Source organism: Convolutriloba macropyga, chromosome 5, assembly GCF_964194025.1.
Source record: "Convolutriloba macropyga chromosome 5, txConMacr16.3, whole genome shotgun sequence".
Classification (NCBI taxonomy): Eukaryota; Metazoa; Xenacoelomorpha; order Acoela; family Convolutidae; genus Convolutriloba; species Convolutriloba macropyga.
This window is the reverse complement of record NC_134472.1, coordinates 2,017,907-2,037,660: the sequence shown is the minus strand read 5'-3', so window position 1 is coordinate 2,037,660 and position 19,754 is coordinate 2,017,907. Positions and strand designations below refer to the sequence as shown.

The following is a 19,754-nucleotide window of genomic DNA, read 5'->3' as shown; positions in this document are numbered from 1 at the left end:
ATTAAATAAATTTGGGATAGATATTCTTATAGAAAGTTCAGCTGTTGGGAGTTTTATCGCCTGAGTTGTTTTAAAACCTAAGAAACTTAACTTAAGTGTTTCGATTTAAATTATTTTTTACTTTTCCAACTTTATTTTATTTTATTCTTTTTGAAAAATTTTAATTTTTTTGCAAACAAATTTATTGCCATCTCGGTAAAAAAAAGAGGAAGAGAAATTGAGACAAACTTTTGTTTGGGAAAATTGCCTTTCATCATAGTTGTGTGAATGCTTAAAATTAACCACAATGACAAACAAGTTAAAAGAGGTTATTTTGGATTAATCGGAACCTTTTAGTAGTTGTCGTGGCCTCAAGAAATCATATTGTCGGCTAATAAGAGTTTTGTTAGTATTTCTGCAGATTTAGAGGAGGAAAATTTGTGTTGACATCACAATTTTAATGTTTCAAACCAAGATAAATCCTCTATGACTATTCCTCAGAAGCCCTTCAGATTTGATTTAATATTATCACAACATATCAAGGAAATAGATTATGCGCTCAAGCATGCTTAAACATGCTGGTAATGCCGACTGCTGTATTGTAGCTCAACTTTGGAGCAAAAAAACTAAATGTTAAAATTTGTAGTATGAATTGAGTAAACCCTCATGAAATTTTTTTTTTCATGATATTTGTGCAAAAGAGATCTTTCAGAATAAAAGAACCAAATTTCTTGTTCGCTTATACAAAAAATACCTCTAAAAATGTTTACCCCTTTCCCTACTGAAAAAAATCATTGCTTTTCACTGGATCTCACCTTGCCATAAATTCAACTGATTAATGTTAGTTCTCATAAAATTAATGTCAAAACGTCAGATGTAACAACGAGGAACTGATTTGGTTAACTGGATAATGTTCGATGTTCAAAATACTGAGTGAGCGAAGACGTCATTTTTCGCATTTTTTGTAGCAATTGCCCGCTTGTACTCAAAATTGCATTAAGGATTGCCAGATGACTTTGAGTAACTCAATTGTCGTTTTGGGGGAAAACTATGCTCAAGTTTTGAATTGCAGTTTGGGTTTGCAAGCTACAAATTGACATTATCGGTTATTCTCGATTTGGTAAAGATCAATCTAGCGCAGAGATTTGCTATGAATGTGGAGAATAATTGTTTTTTTTAATGAGATGCTATGATTAATAATCAAATAACGGTTTTGCATTCAATAAAGATAAAATTATTGAAATTTTGGTTCACAATCGATCATTGTTTTTGTTGTCAGTGCAGTTTGAATCAACAATGGAATCACTCCCGTGTGAAAAATGCGTAGGCTTATTATCCCTGTTCCTGCTCCCAAGTTCTTCCCTTCATTGATTTACGGTCAATACAATGAATTACGTCCCGTGCAATTAAACAGAGAAAAAATGATTTTCAGAGTCATTGGGTTGGACATCGAAAATCTTATCGCTATTGATCGGGTGACAAATGTTAGAAGGAAGTCTCGTAAGGAACACTACCCTGTACAATTTTGGTACTTTAGAAACCAAAGCTGGTTATAACTAGAAAAGAATTGTTCTAACCTTTCCTGACTTGAAGATATTCCAAGGCAGTGCATTCTTCTGCTTCTTGTTGTCTAAAACAGCAAAAGTAATTGAACAAAATAAAACAGGAAAACCATTCATATTCTGAGGATGAAGACTCAAAAGTATATTGTCAATGGCAGTGACGATTGATTTCGTCTTTTGGATGATATAACAGTAATACGGCAACAGTGATAGCACAAAACCCAAAACGAACTTCGAGTTCTCCAGATAGAAATTCTCGACCATCTTCAGATGACTGATGTTGATGTTTCCGTTAACATTTTGTGAGACATCCCAAAAGTGAGTTTGGAAACAAATAGAGTGGTTGTCATTTGGTTTTTCTTCACACATGTTCTGATAGATAGTTATTAAATTTCCTCAGAGTTACTTTGCAACAAAACAATGGCAAGGTCATTCTGCATTTCTGTCACTTCAAGAAAGGAAAGATTTTGAGGTACTTTTGTGGCTGCGGTGTCTCCGTCACACCCTTTAATCTTTTTTGAAATAAACCAATAGCACTCAATTTTATCAAGCAATAACGTTCAATACCAATACCCGTTCTCTCTCGTCCCCAAGATTATTTTCAAAACTAACTAACTTTCATTATTGCTGGCCTCGCCAATGCTGTCTGTGTCGTTCCAGTAGAGGTAGCTTCTACTTTGGATGTCAGCCAGAGTGACCTCTGCAGGATCTATCTCCTGCTGGCCGATACCCATGACCAGTGCAGAGCTGCTGCTGTTCATGCCCCCACCACCGAAACTGCCAGACCCATCGGCGTCTGACATTGTTGACATATCCAAACTTCTTCAGAAAAATAGAAGGTATGATAGACAGAAATTTGAATCAAGAGTGACAACCTAACTGGCTATGGAGCCACCCAGGTCGAGAAAAATTATGTAAGAAATGCGCTGAAATGTGCTGATTCTTCAAAAAGTTCAGCGCAAAAACCTTAGATAAAAATGCGTTGAAATGTGCTGAAATGCGGTGAAACTTTGCAAGAAACCCGCTGAAAACCACTGAATTTTCAAAAAATAGGCATCACTGAGAATCGAACCCTGCCGGAGTCTTCACTCTATCCATTGCGCCATTGATTCCTGAATCTCTTCCTATTTCGTTTGATTTTATATTAATAGACTGTTTAGGAAGAAATGCGCTGAAATTATTTAAGAAGTGCACTGAAAATTTCAGCGCATTTTCAAAAAGGTTATCCTTAATGCAAGAGCAGTTTAAATGGTTAGAAATTTACGAAGCGGTGTCAAAAAAGCATTTAAATCCGCTAAATAATTTTAAGAAATGCTCTGAAATTCGAATACATTTTTTATAAATTTTCAGCGCATTTCAGCGAAAAATTATGTAAGATTTTTGCGCTGAAAAATTTGAAAAATCAGCGCGTTTCAGCTCATTTTAGCGCATTTCAGCGCATTCATATCATTTCTTACATAATTTTAGCACTCTCAGCGCATTTCTTACAAAATTATGCGCTGAAACGGCGCTGACATCTCGACCCGGGACAATCGAATTGATCTCGAAGGACTGGCGTAGCGGGCTCGATTCTATTGTAGCCTGCTTGAGTCTCCGACTGGGTTCAGTTTGTAGGGGAAGGGGCAATAATAAGTTCGGAAAGAGGCTTTAAATAATGTTATAAGAGGTTATTATAAACCACGGTTTCAAATTTTGCATGAGATGTCAAGATCCTCGATGCATGTCTCATCAAGGTATCTAGGGTTCATCTCCGGGCTTTAACTGTTTATACGATTTTTGAGGACAAAAAGTCAGAGCGCCAGGGGAAAAATTGGTGAAGCGGAAAATCGCACAGACTAATATTGGTGCAAACTCTGTTTGAGAGCAATGCATAAAACCAAACATTTAGACAATTATAATTTGCATTTACCTTTCTGGGTCAATTTTATCTGAGAAGAACGGCGGAGGCTCAACGGGAGTTGTAACGTCATCCACCTCTTTATTATTCCCTCTCAGCTGGCACAATTTGGGTCTGGACCCAGACAGGTTGCTGTTGTACAAGTGACCCCCCGGAGACCGAGCAGATCCCCCCTCGAAAGAGGTAGAGTGGTATTGTGAGGTTGTGTGTTTCTCAGTTGAAGTCTGTTTGGTGAGGGCGAATCTTCGACCCAACTGGGGTGTTGGGATTGGGCTAGAATGACGGTAACTCCAGTAAAACATTGTTCCGCATATCTGGATCAACTCATTTTGAAGCATGTAATCCATTAGTGTTTTACAATCACAATTAGCAACTGGCTTAAAAATCCGAATTTTGCAGTAATTATTTCTAAAATAAATAATCAAAAACAAAGCTATGAGTTGGATTTTAGAGTTTTTCAAATAAAGATTATTAAATAAAATGTTTCAGTAAGCTTCACATAATTTAAACTAGCAATTGGTACTTTATAAAGATATATTTGAAATGAACGGTTGGTAAAGTTTTAAAGGTTGCAAAGCAATAATTGGACTAAAAGAGTTAGTTAAAAACTGAATTTCACGCTTCGATATTTTGGAGTGAAAATGGTGAAGAGAATAACCAATTAGAAACAACTCTTGAGTTTAACTACACGGTTTGTTGTGACGAAGTATCCGCCCACTTCATTTCAACAGAAGATAAATGGTTTATCTTTATATGCTATAGATTAATCTCAGAAGGGAATTTTGTCTGATTTACTTCCTTTTTACATCTCTCACCGACCTTTCCCCTAACTTCTCAAAACCTGAACAAATCGGAGCTAAATACGTGAAAAAAAAAGAAACTCGAAACGTAAATAAATATGAGACCAACCTTTTAGAATATTTTAGAACAAGTCAGCCATTTATTTTCTGTTGAATTGAAGTGAACTGAGAATAAAACAGTATCGCATTACACATTAGAGGAAATACTATACGAAAATAAATCACGATACGGTATTAAAAGTGTTATCGGATTTCCCAAACTATTATAAAATATATTGATAATATATAGATAAATTTGAGAGCTTAAATTTGATCTGAAGAGACAATCACTCTACAAAAGAGAGCCGAAAGAAGGGGATAAAAGTAAATTAAACTGTTTTTAACTGAAACATCAGACAAACTTCAAGATCATTTTAACGGCCCCGAAGGAAGATAGCCTCGACTAAAAATCACTTTATGCCCCAATAATTGACGAAATTTTGTCATGTAAGATCTCATTATAAAAACTTCTTATCAAAATTTGCATCGTGTAAGATGTTTTCAATTCTTGCATTATATAAATTGCCGCTGAAGTGAACTGTCATCGGGTACGCACTGAAAAATTTCCAATTGTTTTAATAATAATCCAAATTTTTAAATTTTTATCGTGTGATGTAATTATCAGAACATGTAAGACCTTATCAGAATTCATCAGACAAACTAACAGGATTGAAAAAACAGCCATTTTGGATGCTCTCAGAAAAATTTAGATGCCCAAAAACTTGAATGTTTTGCTTATAACAAAGGAGACAGACCTGCTCTTCCTGTTTTTCTAAGAAAACAAAACAACTTTTTTTCTAACAATCAAAAAGAGTGGCATTGAAAATAACATAGTATACACCACAATGTTTCCAGACTATGAGCAAAAATTAAAACATTGGTCATTTAATATATCGCAACTTGTGGTTGCTGAGCTTACTAACTCAATTACGAAAATGAATAGCGCTTCAAGGCCATTGCAAGCCTCAAAGCTAGAATAGCATGACAAGCGAAATTCAATAATACAATCTACTGAATTCATACGGATTTGTTCACTTTGTTCAACATTTATATTTAGCAACTATTAGTAGTACACAATCGTCATGCAGGAAGTTAAACTGAAAGCTACGCTATTATTGCCACGTATTCAAATGTTCACAATAACACAAATTTATCTCAAACGGAGCAAGAGATACCCATTTTGGTAAGCCAGATTCGATGAATTTTGCGATTTTCATACAATTTCAGAGAGTGCTGGGCACCGTATACAATATCCCGAACCCCAAACTCAGTGTATACAGAAAATCTTACGACATAGTAATCTACAACCAATCAGTGCAATTTTGACATGTACAGCAGTATAAATAGAGCTTGAAAAACTACCAAAAAACAGTTGAAACTCGTTAATTTTGTCTTATTGAACTGACACACAGTGCGTATTGAAGCACACTTTCTTGAGCGGTAAATTACTTGTTATCATGTCTTGTTTCTCTAGGTCATATTAGTGATTGTACAGTTTTAACTTTACATTGAATTGTGAAAAGAGAATTAACATTGATAGTCTCAAAACTTTCTTTCTGAGGAACGAAGTTCCTAAGTAAGACAAACTTTGTGCAAAGCAAAAAGTCAGTTTCTCATACTGGCTTTAACGAAGCCTAGTTAAGTTCACAAATTGCGTTATTGAGCAATTGAGCAAGCTGAGAAGCACAAAGTGCGAGTTTGGTTAATTTTGTTAACTCTGATTACCGGGAAAAACTCTCGGAAAACATTTAGAAATCGGAGACGGAAGTTATTAGCCCTAACCAGTAGCTAGGATAGCTACCTAGAGCTGAACAGGGGGGATTTTGTATTTTCGATTTACAACTTGAGTTATTAAACAAAACTCGAGCAAAAATTGATTGTTTCACCTTGAATTATTTTGTTAATCTGAGAGAAACGAGTTTGTTATACAGCAATGCTGAGCAATTAGTTATCAGAAGTAATTGAAAAAAAAGTAATGCAACGGTAATCTACAGTAGAGCTGATAATATAGTTCACAAAAGTTAACTGCAAAAACACAATATCTGGACAGATTTGAAACAGCTGAAACGAACTGGGCGGTGCAAAGTTTTCCTTGACTTTGATAGGAGAGCAGCCGTTACATTTGGTCCACCGACCTGGACAGGGGAAGGCAAACTGCTGTCTAATCTGACGAAGAGATTGCCCAAGGCACCCCACAAAGAAAATCAATCGAATCAACAGCGCAACGCCAGTGAAGCAGAGCGAAAGGCACGAGTGCAATTCACAAAACACGTTGAACAGTTGATCTCGTTCAAAAGGAATAAGCAAAGCAAACAGCAACCAAGCACTTCGAGCACAATCAGCAGAGAGGAGCTTCAATCAACAGCTCAAAGTTACGACAAGAAGTTCCAAGATTTAGGGGAAGAAGTTAACACTAAAACAGGGATTGGCTACAAAATAATTGAAGATTCAGATCGACCCAACAAACTAAAGGTCCTCTACCAACAGATTGTTCACCTTCTAGAAGAAGAAATAACCAAGCAACTGCAGCGTCAAAACAAGCTTGTGCCCCAACAAGCTAATTTCGTTGAAGAACATCTGAAAGAAGCAAGAAAGTGCAAAGCAAGTTTGGACTATCATTGGCTTGCATATATAAGCAAAGGCACGCAACCAGCAATGAATGCAGAGCAAAGCAACGCAGCTCAAGCAGTGAACAACAAGGTGAGCAACAGCAATTACCCAACGGACAACCCAGTTGCTCAAACAGTGCAAAATGCAAAAATCTTCAGCAAAGCAAGGCGCGAGGAGAGGATGAAGAAATTCGATGTTGAATTCGAAAGCAAGATGAGACTAGAACAGGCACGAAGCTAGAGCTGGAAATGCAAATGAAGGAGCTGGAAACCAAGCACCAACTACTGGAGGAAGAGCGTGAGCTCGAGCGCAAAGTGAAGAGAACCGCATTAAAGAACGATGATGCTCGTTCGCAAGCGACTGGTGCTCGAGACAAATCACACTTCATCTGGACCGCAAAGAAAAGAGATGTCTCAGACTGGGCCAGCAGGATTGACAAACTTCTAGCGCCAGAACGATCAAAAACTCGCTTCGAAGTAACCCCTGAAGTGAACAGGTATAGTCACTTCTCACGATATCGCAGTTCACGAGACCGATCCTCAAGTGTTGAAGACCGAGACGTTTCCCCCAGAGCTGGTTTACGATACAACACTGGCTATCCAGGTAGTAGTAACCTACCAAAACTGGAGTTGAACAACTTCGAGGGAAACCCTCTCGAACGGCCGGAGTGGTTTAGTATGTTGAGTGCTACAGTGGATCAACGACCAATACCAGACTCAGAGAAGATGAGCCATCTGAAGACTCTACTGACAGGCAAAGCAAGGTCAGCAATCTCTGGACTGGGCAATTCTGAACAGTTCTATGGTGCTGCATGGAGGATTCTGGAAAGGAAATTTGGAAGGCCTCATGTGATCATTGATGTGTAGCTGGAGAGTCTTCGAAAAGCAAGTCAGGTGAAGCCTCACGACTCAACATGTCTGATTAGTTTCTCAGTTATTGTTTCAAACTTTGTGAACGTGTTCAAAGAGTACAAGCATATTGGTGATCTGCAATCGAGCTCGACACTATATAAGGCAGTAGATAAACTACCCCAAGTTCTCGAAGAGAAGTGGTGGTTCTATATTGATGATAAAGATGAAGATTGGCCTGATCTGATTATTTTTGAAAAGTGGCTATCTAGGATAGCATTCGCGCACAAAAATTGTCAGCTATCAAGGGAGAGCGAAGAGAAGAAGACCGAAGAAGGGCAAATAGAGACAAACGGTTCTCGAAAGTATCGAACTTCAGTGCAAGTTCGAACGTGAAAGAAACGAAGCAAACGCAAAGTGATCACTGTCCGGTAGCTAATGGCACTCATAAAATATGGAACTGTCCACTATTCAGGAACATGATTGTGAATGATCGGTACGCAGCAGTGAGGAAGCAACGCTTATGTTACGGATGTCTAAGCAAAGGACATGCAGTCAAAGATTGTAAAGTCAATGCGTGCGGTATCAATGGATGCATCAAGAAGCACAACCGATTGCTACACTCAGAAAACCAAATGGGCGAGGGCAATCACACAGTCAACGTAAGCGCAGCAACAATCAACCAGAGTAACAAATTTACTAGCTTTCTTCAGATAGTTCCTGTCTCAATACAGAGCGGTGGCAACAAGCTGAACACATATGCTTTCCTCGATAGTGGATCAACGGTTTCATTCATTGATCAAAGTGTGCAAGAGAAGTTAGAAGCCCAAGGCACCGATGTGACGCTCAATATAGCTGGCATACATGAGACAAAAGACCTGAAGACAGAAAAGTTTCCTCTCAAAATAAGGGCACTACATTCAAAGGTGCATTCAATCGAAGCGTTTGCACACCCGTCAATGTCCTGGGAGAACACAAACTACAACTACAGCAAGCTGAAGCAATCTTCAATCACTTGAGTGTTCTACACAACAAAAGCTTCAATTTGATGAAATTGGCATCATCCTTGGTCAAGATGCTTATGAGCTACAACGCCCATTGGACTATGAGATAGGAACAGGAAGTGAACCTTTCGCCGTTCTAACAGAGCTAGGATGGGTAGTCAGTGGACCCATGACGAAAAAAAGAAGACAAAATGTTTGCCATTGCGCCTTCACTGAAGATGTGAAAGTGGCTGAGAATATCCCAACCTGGTGGGACATGCTTCCAAAATCAACGTCGTAAGTCATTCGAAGAAGGAACTGCAGGCACAAAAGATGCTAGAGAGTACGAAAAAGTTCACAGGCGAGCGGTACGAAATGGGAATGCTGTGGAGTGAACCAGAGCCAAATCAACCGAACAACTAGAGCTCAGCCTTGGGTCAGCTTTACTCACTGGAGAGAAGATTCCAAAGGGACCCAAACCTGAAAAGTTTGTACAAACAGTCAATAGATACAGATGTAGAAAAAGGATTCCTAAATATATTAAATGAGTCCGAAGTGAAAGAAACTTTCGGGAAAAATGGTATTTGCCACACCATCCAGCGCTAAACCCGAAAAAGCCTGGCAAAGTAAGACGTGTTTGCAACGCTGCCTCAGAGTGCTAAGAAGTATGACTAAATGATTAGCTACCAGAAAGATGTGATCTGCTACATGGGTTGATTGGAATAATAATCAGATTCCATGAAGAACCAATAGCCCTGACAGCTGACTTCGAATCGATGTTTCTACAAGTGCAAGTTCCCGAACAGGACAGAAGTTGCTTGAGGTTCTTATGGCGTCCAAGAACAAACGAACCTGTTCAGATATACGAATATCAGCGTCACTTGTTTGGAGCTAAGAGTTCTCCAATTTGCGCAAACTACGCTCTCAAGCGAGTGGGATTGGACAACGAAGAAGAGTATCCAGGAGCAAGAAAGGCAAAACAAAACAACTTCTACATGGACGATTTCATCAAATCGGTTGAAACCCCTGAAGAAGCAATTGAGGTCTTCAATCAAATACAACCTCTTCTCTCACGACATGGATTTGAACTGAAGAAGTGGATTAACAACAACGATGCAGTTAGAGAAAGAAATACCCAAGCAACTGCAGTGTCAAAACAAGCTTGTGCCCTAACAAGCTAATTTCGTTGAAGAACATCTGAAAGAAGCAAAAAAGTTGAATACGAGTTCATTTCAATATATTCAATTACTAATGAAGCTCTGCTTCAACGCTTTTTTGCTTATGTATAGCATACTTGTCGTTATGTATAGCATACTTGTCGTTATGTATACTTGTCATTATGTATAGCATACGTAGAAACACACTTGTCGTTTTGAAAGTTACAATTCTTGTGACTTTGTTAGGGCAGGTGGTAATTCTTTGTTACAATTTTGTTGAGACCTTGAAAGTTCTTTTGAGAACATTTCCCGGCCTCCTTGAATTCGTTCAATTGTGACATCTGTGGGCTTCCTTTGTTATTATCTTGCGAGTACAGTTGAGGGTACAAAGAAGATGATTTTGTTGAAACTGACAACTTGGTTTTTGTGAAAATCGTCAGAAATGTTATCAATTTCATACAAAACTGATTCGGTACATATCGACGAAGGTGTGATCGAACCAATTGAGAATCTTCGGTTGTTTCTCAAGGTTTAATCCTTTATTCTGCTCCACGATCTTCTGGTTCTTCTCGATGAAGGGGTATGAGGCGACTGACTGGTCTGATGTAAACTCCAGTTTGTGTTTTAACTTGAACAACACGAACAATGTTGTCATTACCGTCGAAAGTCCGTTTTATACGAGCAAGCGGCCAACACATTGGGGGAGTGTTGTCTTTTTGTGATCACAATATCGTTCACTGCTGGTTGTACGTTTTCTGTCCTCCATTTGTTCCGCTGCTGCAATGAAGATAAGTTTTCGACACTCCAATATCGCGACAAGGTGTTGTTCTTTGGTGAAGATGGCTCGGGTATAGCCGTGATGGGTCTTCCGACGATGAAATGTTCAGGAGTTAAAGCTAGGGAATCCTTGATGTCGGTTGATGGTGCTGTTAGAGGACGAGAATTGAGGATAGCCTCAATTTGTGTCAGGAGAGTTGTGAAAGCACTGGTTGATAACTTAACGATCCAACTGTTCTGTAAAGATGGAGCTTCATAGATTCAACAGCTGCTTCTCACAGTCCTCCAAAATGTGGCGTCCTGGGTGGTATTGTAAATCAAACGATGTGGTTTTGGCTCGCAAAACTGTTAATGAGATCCTTGAACACTTCATATCGAAGAAATCGTCTGAATTCGAGTTCTCCTCGGGCTTCAATGAACGTTGTCGAATTGTCACTGTAAATTGCTTGCGGAGTACCGCGTCTTCCGGTGAATCTCTTGAGGGTGTCGAGGCAATCTTCTTTGGTTAAATTTTCCACTGGCTCTAAATGTATCGCCTTTGTGGTGAAAAAATGAATATAGTTGCGTATGATTTTTGCCTTGTGTGAAGAATCTTTGGTATAAAACGGTCCGCAATAGTTCATCCCAGTAAATTGGAAGGCAAAAGATTCAACTATTCGTTCTGCTGGCAGATCTCCCATTAATGGATGGCGTATGCGGGCGTCAAATAGTATGCAGGGCTTGCAGTTGCGAATGACTGTCTTAACACTGGCAATTCCTCCAGGAATCCAAACTGTTTGTCGGAGGGCAAAAAGGGTCATCTGGAGTCCACTGTGAAGGTTTCTCAAATGACTTTCTCGGATGAGTAACTCGGCTAGTGGAGACGTTTTTGGAATTGTTATGGGGAACTTTTTGTCCACGCTAAACGGGGAATTTGCAAGACGACCACCAACGCGTATGACGTTGTTGTCTTCGTCGAAGAATGGGGAGAGGCTGAGTAGATGACTGTGTTCCTTGATACGCTTGATGGATGATTCAACTGGTAGGTTTGAAGTTGAGTCTTCGGTTGTTGATGATCCTTTTATATACCTGATTTCCGGCAGAAAGAGCTGTTGCATGATGCTGTAAAGGGCTATTCTCGCTGAGCGGAGATTTGATGGGGAAAGCTGACGACAAACACCAATTGGTCTTTTTGCTGTGATGTGTTGCTTCTTCTTCTTAACTGTTGATATAAGGCTTGTTGGAGGCAATGAAAGACTTGCTGTTAAATCCGTCTGAAGCTCATAAAAAGATTCGTTCTGTGATTTGTCTTCCATTGATTCGTATTGTTTTTGTTGCCTTTCATTAAGACGTTGTTTTTTGAAGTGCAGATGCTGTTATTTTGGTTAAGAAAGCTGCACAATTCATGATGATTGTATGGTGTTGAAAGGAAATTGCTGGATGGTGGAACAAAGTCTTTCGGTGTTGACTGGATTTCAGTGGTTGTTTGCTGAAGTCTATTCAAACATTGCGTAGATTGCTCTTCCTTTGTGTGCTCGACAGGAAGTGGGGGCTGCGGGCATAAATCTTCTGCTTTTTGACTGCGGTGATGAATGTTTGACTGTAGGAATTGGTCTTTATGGCTGCTCTGAAGAAGGCGCTGTGGTTGTTGGGAATCGTTTCGATAGCAGATATTCTTCAGATGAGGTGCGTCTTGATTGTTGCTGGAGAAACCCGAATCTTCGTATGGGTTTTCCTGCTGGTTGGTTACAAATAATTTTTCTGTGAAACTGTTTAAAGATTGGTCTCGAGGTTTCATCGTGTGTTGTAGATGCTGATGATCTTGGTCGTTGTCAGAAGACTTTGGTTGAAGATTCCCGTGCGGTTCCTTGTTGCAAAACACTTTTGGCTTTGGTTTCTGATACGTATTTGAATGATCAATTGCAGGTAGCGACTGACTATGATTGTTGCTTGACCTTCTCTTTATTCTTGCTTGTAGTCGTTGAGTGAATAGTTTGACGTAAGCGAACACTCTTACAAGTCGATACATTGAAGACTGTCTGCTGATAAGATCTAATATTCTTGCTGCTGATGCTGCATTACTAGAGATAGTTGGGCTGATGAGATTCCTTTGGCTAAAGCGTCAGTTGAGGCGTTACAGAGAGGTGTAACATCCAATGAAGGCCAAAACTGCTCGTCTTGACGCAACCAATTGGGTCCTTTCCCCCAAAGTTGGTGATTAACAAGTTTGTCGGCTGAAATTCCTCGTGATGCGCAATCGGCTGGATTGTCTTCTTTTGGTAAAAATTCCAATTTTCTGAAGGAATGATGCTCTGAATCTTGGCAACGCGTTTAGCAACGAAAGTCTTCCATTTCCTGGGGATGTCTTTAATCCAGGCGAGGGTCACTTGTGAATCGGTCCAAGCAAAGACTTTGGGGTTGGGAAAACGGCTGTCATTGATAGCTTCTTTCACTGCTTGAGACAATTGTGCTCCAAGAAAAGCTGCACAGAGTTCTAAACGTGGGACACATAAAGTTTTGATTGGGGCAACGCGTGTTTTGGCTGTCAGCATTTGTGTGTGCACTCGGTCGTCCATTTGCTCTCGCACGTAGACAACTGCGGCAGTCTGTGGTTGAGGCGTCACAAAACACATGAAGCTCCAAAGATGACAAAAAGTTGCCGCAAAAACCCCTTCGTTCAAGTTTGATCTTCTACAGTTCTTTGAGCTGAAGTCGAAATCTTCCGTATTGTTCTAGGATGTTCAATGATAGGGTTTCGTCCCAGGTCAACTTGTCCATCCAAATTATTTGCAAGAAGGATTTCAACTGAATTGTTGTTGGTGACAGCCATCCAAGTGCGTCAAACAACTTTGTGACTTCCGATAATATTTTCCTCTTTGTAATGGGAAAACCCTTGACCAGGCATATTGTGAAGGTAAAATGATCTGGAACAGGGCTGCACTTTTTTCCAAGGGTTTTGACTGTGTATTCGTTGCTGTTGATTATCATTTCGTCTGAAGTTTCGCGAACACTGGAAGGTAATCGCTCAACAAGTGACAAAACGTTTGTTGTCCGTTTTCGTATATCAAAACAAGCTGTTTTCAGTGTTGCGATGATTTCGTCCTGTAATTGAGTGGCGTGCTCAACATCTGAGGCTCCTGTTAGCAAATAGTCCACTTACATGTCGTGCAAGGCGGAGGTTGCTGTTGGTGCAACTGTCTGCTAAGGCTTTGAGAGGTCTAATTGAGTGGTAGGAAGATGATGCTATTCCATAGGTCACTCTTGTCATTCTCTATGTTTTCACCTCTGTGTCATTTCGGTTTTTCCACAAAACCCTGTGAAAATCCTTGTGTTCATCGTCAAGCTGCACTTGTTGGTACAGCTTGGTAATGTCGGCAGATAGTGCTAATTGATGGAACCGGAAACGAATCAAAATTCCAAACAGATCCTTTTGAAGTTGAGGTCCAACCCAGAGACGGTCAATTAATGATACTCCACTGGCTGACTTACCTGAAGCATCAAATACTACTCTGAGTTTAGTTGTGCTGCTGGCGTCCTTGATGACACAATGATGTGGCAAGGAGAAACAATTTTTGGCAGGCATATGAATTTTATTTCTGGGAACGTATTCCATATGTCCAAGTTGAATGAATTCCTGAATGAACTGACTATATCTGTTATATACATTAGGTTGTTTCTCCAGTCGGAAGATGAGACTCCGTAGTCTTCTTTTCGCTTGATGGTACGAGTCACCCAGTTTCACAACAAATCTTCCCTCTGAGTTGCGTCGGGTGGTACTTTTGAAGTGATCTTCCAATTTCTGTTCTTCTGATGTCCACTGTGTTATTGTCGGAATTTCTTCAATTTCCCAGAATTGCTGTAAATTGTCTGGATCTGAACAAATGAAAAAAGACTGAAGTTGAGTACTCTTCTTTTCAAGTTGGCTCTCACGTCCGATCACGAGCCAACCAAAACAAGATAGGCGGTAGGTAATTGGCTTTTGAGGCTCCTTGATTCTGTTGTCTCCAATCATCAGTTCTTCATAGTGTACTGCTCTAATTATCAAGTCGACGGTGGATGGCTGACTGAAGTTTGGGTCCGCAAGACTGAGGTCCTGAAGTTTTGTCCAACCGCTGACATTTACATGATGTGAAGGCAGAATGCTGGTCAATTTGGCTGAGACGGTTGCTTTGTTGTTGATGAAGTCATCCTTCGTTTTCAGAATCAAGTTTACTGATCCTTTGCTGTTGTTGACTTTTTGAATTCCGAGTCCAAAAACTCGGCCGTCGGCTTCTTCTTTTTTCAATCCAAAGAGTTGTACTGCATCTTCCGTGATGAGGTTGCTTTGGGATTCTGAGTCTAAAATTGCTCGAATATCAGTTGTCAACTGAAACGATTGCGGTAGGAAGAAAAAAATTCTTCTTCTTCTTCTTCATTCTGCGGCTTTAAAATTTTCTTTGTTTTTGTTGACTGTTTTTGCTGCTTGATTGCTTGCGTCTGGTGGTGACGTGCTGCTAGTTGTAACCGTTGGCGCTGTTAAAGCTATCCTCGAGTTGTTATTGGCTTCCAAATGCAGAAGACTGTTGTGCTTTCGTTTGCATTTCTTACAAGTTGAACCATTGCATTGTTCACTTCGATGTCCAGGGCGTAGGCAGTTGAAGCAAAGTCCTTTTGTCTTGATCAACTGAGCTCGGTCCTGTACTGAAAGTGCTTGGAAACTTTGGCATTAATAAATTTTGTGGTTTTCGTTGCAACATTCACACGTTGTAGGCGCTGATGTGGCTATATGTGAATCTTCGAAGTTGTGGGCTGCTTGTGGGCTTCTTGTCGATCGCTGTCGCTGACTGCTGTGTGGCTGCTTCAAGGGCGCGTGTTCTTTCTTCCATGAAGTTTTTCATATCAAGATAGCGTTGGGGATTTCTTCCTGGTGTTGAAAGTTCCCAACATTTTCTCGTTTCGGCGGGCAATTTCTCTGCAATGAGGTACACGAAAAAGATGTCCTGATCGTCAACGGGCTGTCCAAGGTTGCTGAGCGCTAATCTGTAGTCTTCTATTGTCTCCATGAGATCTCGAAGTGCCTTTGGGTTTTCATTTGCTACCGGCTTCTGTGAAACTATTGCATGAACATGGGCTCGTAGAATCAGATGTTTGTTGTCGATTCTGTTCTTTGGGATGTCGCATGCTGTACTGAAGTTTGCGTCTGTGATTTGGAGAGAGGTCAAAAGCTTTGCGGCGTCTCCTTTCGCTGATGTTTTTAGATACTGCAATTTTTGACTGTCGGTTATCTGGTTGTTGCTTGTCACTACTCCATTGAACTAGTCGAAGAAAGACGTCCAATCCTTGTAGTCTTCACAAAAGTTGGCAATTCCAGCTTCGGCAGCTTCACTTTGGTGATGAACGTTGGTCCAGTTGCTAATCGTGGTGTTGAAATTCTGGCTGGTTTTTTTTTGTACATGACAAAGCGGTTTATTAGGTCAACATGTTGTCCTATCTTGTCGTCGTAATCTTCCGATTCTTCGATTTCTTCGTCGAGTGTGTCGGTGTCATTGATCAAGTTTTGAACTTTCTGATTCATGTCTGACAGGTACAACTGTGTTTTTTTGTCAACGATGTCGAGATTTGTTCCAATCGTATGAGCTCCTCTTCACTGACATTTTGTCCAGGTCTATCTGTAATTTTTTTGGCTTCGTTGTTTAATCTGGTTTCCACTGTGCGTTGGGCTGTTCTTGACTTTTTCAATCTCTCTAGGTTTTCTGTCATTGTTGAAGACTTTTGTTTGGTGCTTTGTCTTTTGTCTGTGGCTTTGGTGACTATTAAGTTGCTTTTTCTTTGCTGTCTCGTTGCCTTTGCTCTGTTGGTCTCTGCTGTGTCTTTGTCTTTGGTGCATTGGTCTTTGCTGTGTCTTTGTTTTTGCTGTGTCGGTCTTTGGTTTGGGTGTCTTTGATTCGGATGATTGTTGTTAGAGATAAACAAAGAAAAACCCAAAAAGATCCCCAATATCTCTCCCCCCGACCAATAAGACAACCAAAAAACACACAAAAAACGTTACACTTAGTCTAAGAACCGCAGAGGGGCCGATTAATGCTACCTAGTGTGACGGTTTTGCCCTCCTTGGTTTTCAAAAAAAAGACTCAAAAAACACTTGGCATATATTTGTTCCCCCACTAGATAACTCTTGTTCCGGGACCCAGGTTAATCAATCTGTCAGTAAATTTAAGTTAATCAAATTAAATGAACTAGGGGGGATGGTTATCTAATGGTTGTTCAATTTTTTTTGTTGATTAGCTTATTTTTGATACCCCAACTTAGCCTATCTTAGTCTTATATACCTCCCCCGATAGAGAATCTTATGTCTAATGTGAGCTGTTCCTAACCCGCGTGCGATTCCTCAATCTGATTCTAAGGTATATCCTATGTTTTTGTTCGGCGGACCAGAAAAGAATACGAGTTCATTTCAATATATTCGATTACTAATGAAGCCCTGCTTCAACGCTTTTTTTGCTGATGAATAGCTTTTTGAATCCAAACGGAAACAAACTAGTCGTTTTGAAAGTTACAATTCTTGTGACTTTGTTAGGGCAGGTGGTAATTCTTGGTTACAATTTTTTTGAGACCTTGAAAGTTCTTTTGACCTTGAACAAAAGTGCAAAGCAAGTTTGGACTATCATTGGCTTGCATATATAAGCAAAGGCACACAACCAGCAATGAATTCAGGATAGCATTTGTGCACAAAAATTGTCAGCTATCAAGGGAGAGCGAGGAGAAGAAGACCGAAGAAAGACAAAAAGAGACAAACGGTTCTCGAAAGTATCGAACTTCAGTGCGAGTTCGAACGTGAAAAAACGAAGCAAACGCAAAATAATCACTGTCCGGTAGCTAATGGCACTCATAAAATATGGAACTAACCACTATTCAGGAATGTGAGTGTGAATGATCGGTACGCAGCAGTGAGGAAGCAACGCTTATATTACGGATGTCTAGGCAAATCAATCTGTCAGTAAATTTAAGTTAATCAACTTAAATGAACTAGGGGGGATGGTTATCTAATGGTTGTTCAATTTTTTTTGTTGATTAGCTTATTTTTGATACCCCAACTTAGCCTATCTTAGTCTTATATACCTCCCCCGATAGAGAATCTTATGTCTAATGTGAGCTGTTCCTAACCCGCGTGCGATTCCTCAATCTGATTCTAAGGTATATCCTATGTTTTTGTTCGGCGGACCAGAAAAGAATACGAGTTCATTTCAATATATTCGATTACTAATGAAGCCCTGCTTCAACGGTTTTTTTGCTGATGTATAGCTTTTTGAATCCAAACGGAAACAAACTAGTCGTTTTGAAAGTTACAATTCTTGTGACTTTGTTAGGGCAGGTGGTAATTCTTGGTTACAATTTTTTTGAGACCTTGAAAGTTCTTTTGACCTTGAACAAAAGTGCAAAGCAAGTTTGGACTATCATTGGCTTGCATATATAAGCAAAGGCACACAACCAGCAATGAATTCAGGATAGCATTTGTGCACAAAAATTGTCAGCTATCAAGGGAGAGCGAGGAGAAGAAGACCGAAGAAAGACAAAAAGAGACAAACGGTTCTCGAAAGTATCGAACTTCAGTGCAAGTTCGAACGTGAAAAAACGAAGCAAACGCAAAATGATCACTGTCCGGTAGCTAATGGCACTCATAAAATATGGAACTAACCACTATTCAGGAATGTGAGTGTGAATGATCGGTACGCAGCAGTGAGGAAGCAACGCTTATATTACGGATGTCTAGGCAAAGGACATGCAATCAAAGATTGTAAAGTCAATGCGTGCGGTATCGATGGATGCATCAAGAAGCACAACCGATTGCTACACCCAGAAAACCAAATGGATGAGGGCAATCACGCAGTCAACGTAAGCGCAGCAACAATCAACCAGAGTAACAAATTTACTAGCTTTCTTCAGATAGTTCGTGTCTCAATACAGAGCGGTGGAAACAAGCTGAACACATATGCTTTCCTCGATAGTGGATCAACGGTTTCATTCATTGATCAAAGTGTCCAAGAGAAGTTACGAGCCCAAGGCACCGATGTGACGCTCAAAATAGCTGGCATACATGGAACAAAGGACCTGAAGACAGAAAAGTTTCCTCTCAAAATATAGGGGACTACATTCAAAGGTGCATTCAATCGAAGCGTTTGAACAACCGTCAATTTCCTTGGGGAACACAAACTACAACTACAGCAAGCTGAAGCAAATCTTCAATCAGTTGAGTGTTATACCCAACAAAAGCTTCAACTTGATGAAATTGGCATCATCTTTGGTCAAGATGCTTACGAGCTACAACGCCCATTGGACTATAAAATAGGAACAGGAAGTGAACCTTTCGCCGTTCTAACAGAGCTAGCATGGGTAGTCAGTGGACCCATGACGGAAAAAAGAAGACAAAATGTTTGCCATCAGCCATGTTTGCCATGCGCCTTCAAGATCTGAAAGTGGCTGAGAATATCCCAACCTGGTGGGACATACTTCCAAAATCAACGTCGTAAGTCATTCGAAGAAGGAACTGCAGGCACAAAAGATGCTAGAGAGTACGAAAAAGTTCACAGGTGAGCGGTACGAAATGGGAATGCTGTGGAGTGAACCAGAGCCAAATCTACCGAACAAATACAGCTCAGCCTTGGGTCAGCTTTACTCACTGGAGAGAAGATTCCAAAGGGACCCAAACCTGAAAATGTTGTATCAACAGTCAATAGAGGAAGAAATACCCAGTACAATTATCAGCGACAACGGAACAAACTTTGTTGGAGCTGAGCGAAAGTTTGCGGAGTACATTGTGCATGGAACAAAGGAGGGATCGAAGAACATCCAATTCAACGAGGAGTCAGATGGAATTTCAACCCCCCCGCAACCCGCAACACGTCACTTTGATGGACTTTGGGAACGGTTGGTGAGGAGTTGCAAGAAAGCAATGTATGCAGTGTTGGGGAACAGATCAGTCACCGAGGACGTTCTCTCAACTACGATGTGTTTTGTTGAGCAGACATCGAACGCAAGACCTTCGACTCCAGTTCAGACGTTAATGACTTAGAAGCACTGACCCCCAATCCCTTCCTACTTGACAAGAGAAGAGGAACGTTTGCTTACCCTACCTACAGTGCGCAG

General features: G+C 40.2%; 2 protein-coding genes across 3 annotated transcripts in view; both read right to left on the bottom strand.

Moving 5' to 3' along the window:
- LOC142339039 (calcineurin B homologous protein 1-like) overlaps positions 1–19,754 on the bottom strand; it is a 416,603-nt gene that overhangs the window by 177,361 nt on the left and 219,488 nt on the right. The window lies entirely within an intron of this gene.
- LOC142339034 (uncharacterized) overlaps positions 1–19,754 on the bottom strand; it is a 101,260-nt gene that overhangs the window by 17,404 nt on the left and 64,102 nt on the right. For both annotated transcript variants that reach the window (XM_075388659.1, XM_075388660.1), the window contains 3 exons: positions 3,451–3,711; positions 2,158–2,363; positions 1,557–1,609 (listed from right to left, as the gene is read on the bottom strand). In XM_075388659.1, coding sequence (XP_075244774.1) covers positions 1,557–1,609; positions 2,158–2,363; positions 3,451–3,711 — 520 coding nt within the window. The remainder of the gene's footprint in view (positions 1–1,556; positions 1,610–2,157; positions 2,364–3,450; positions 3,712–19,754) is intronic.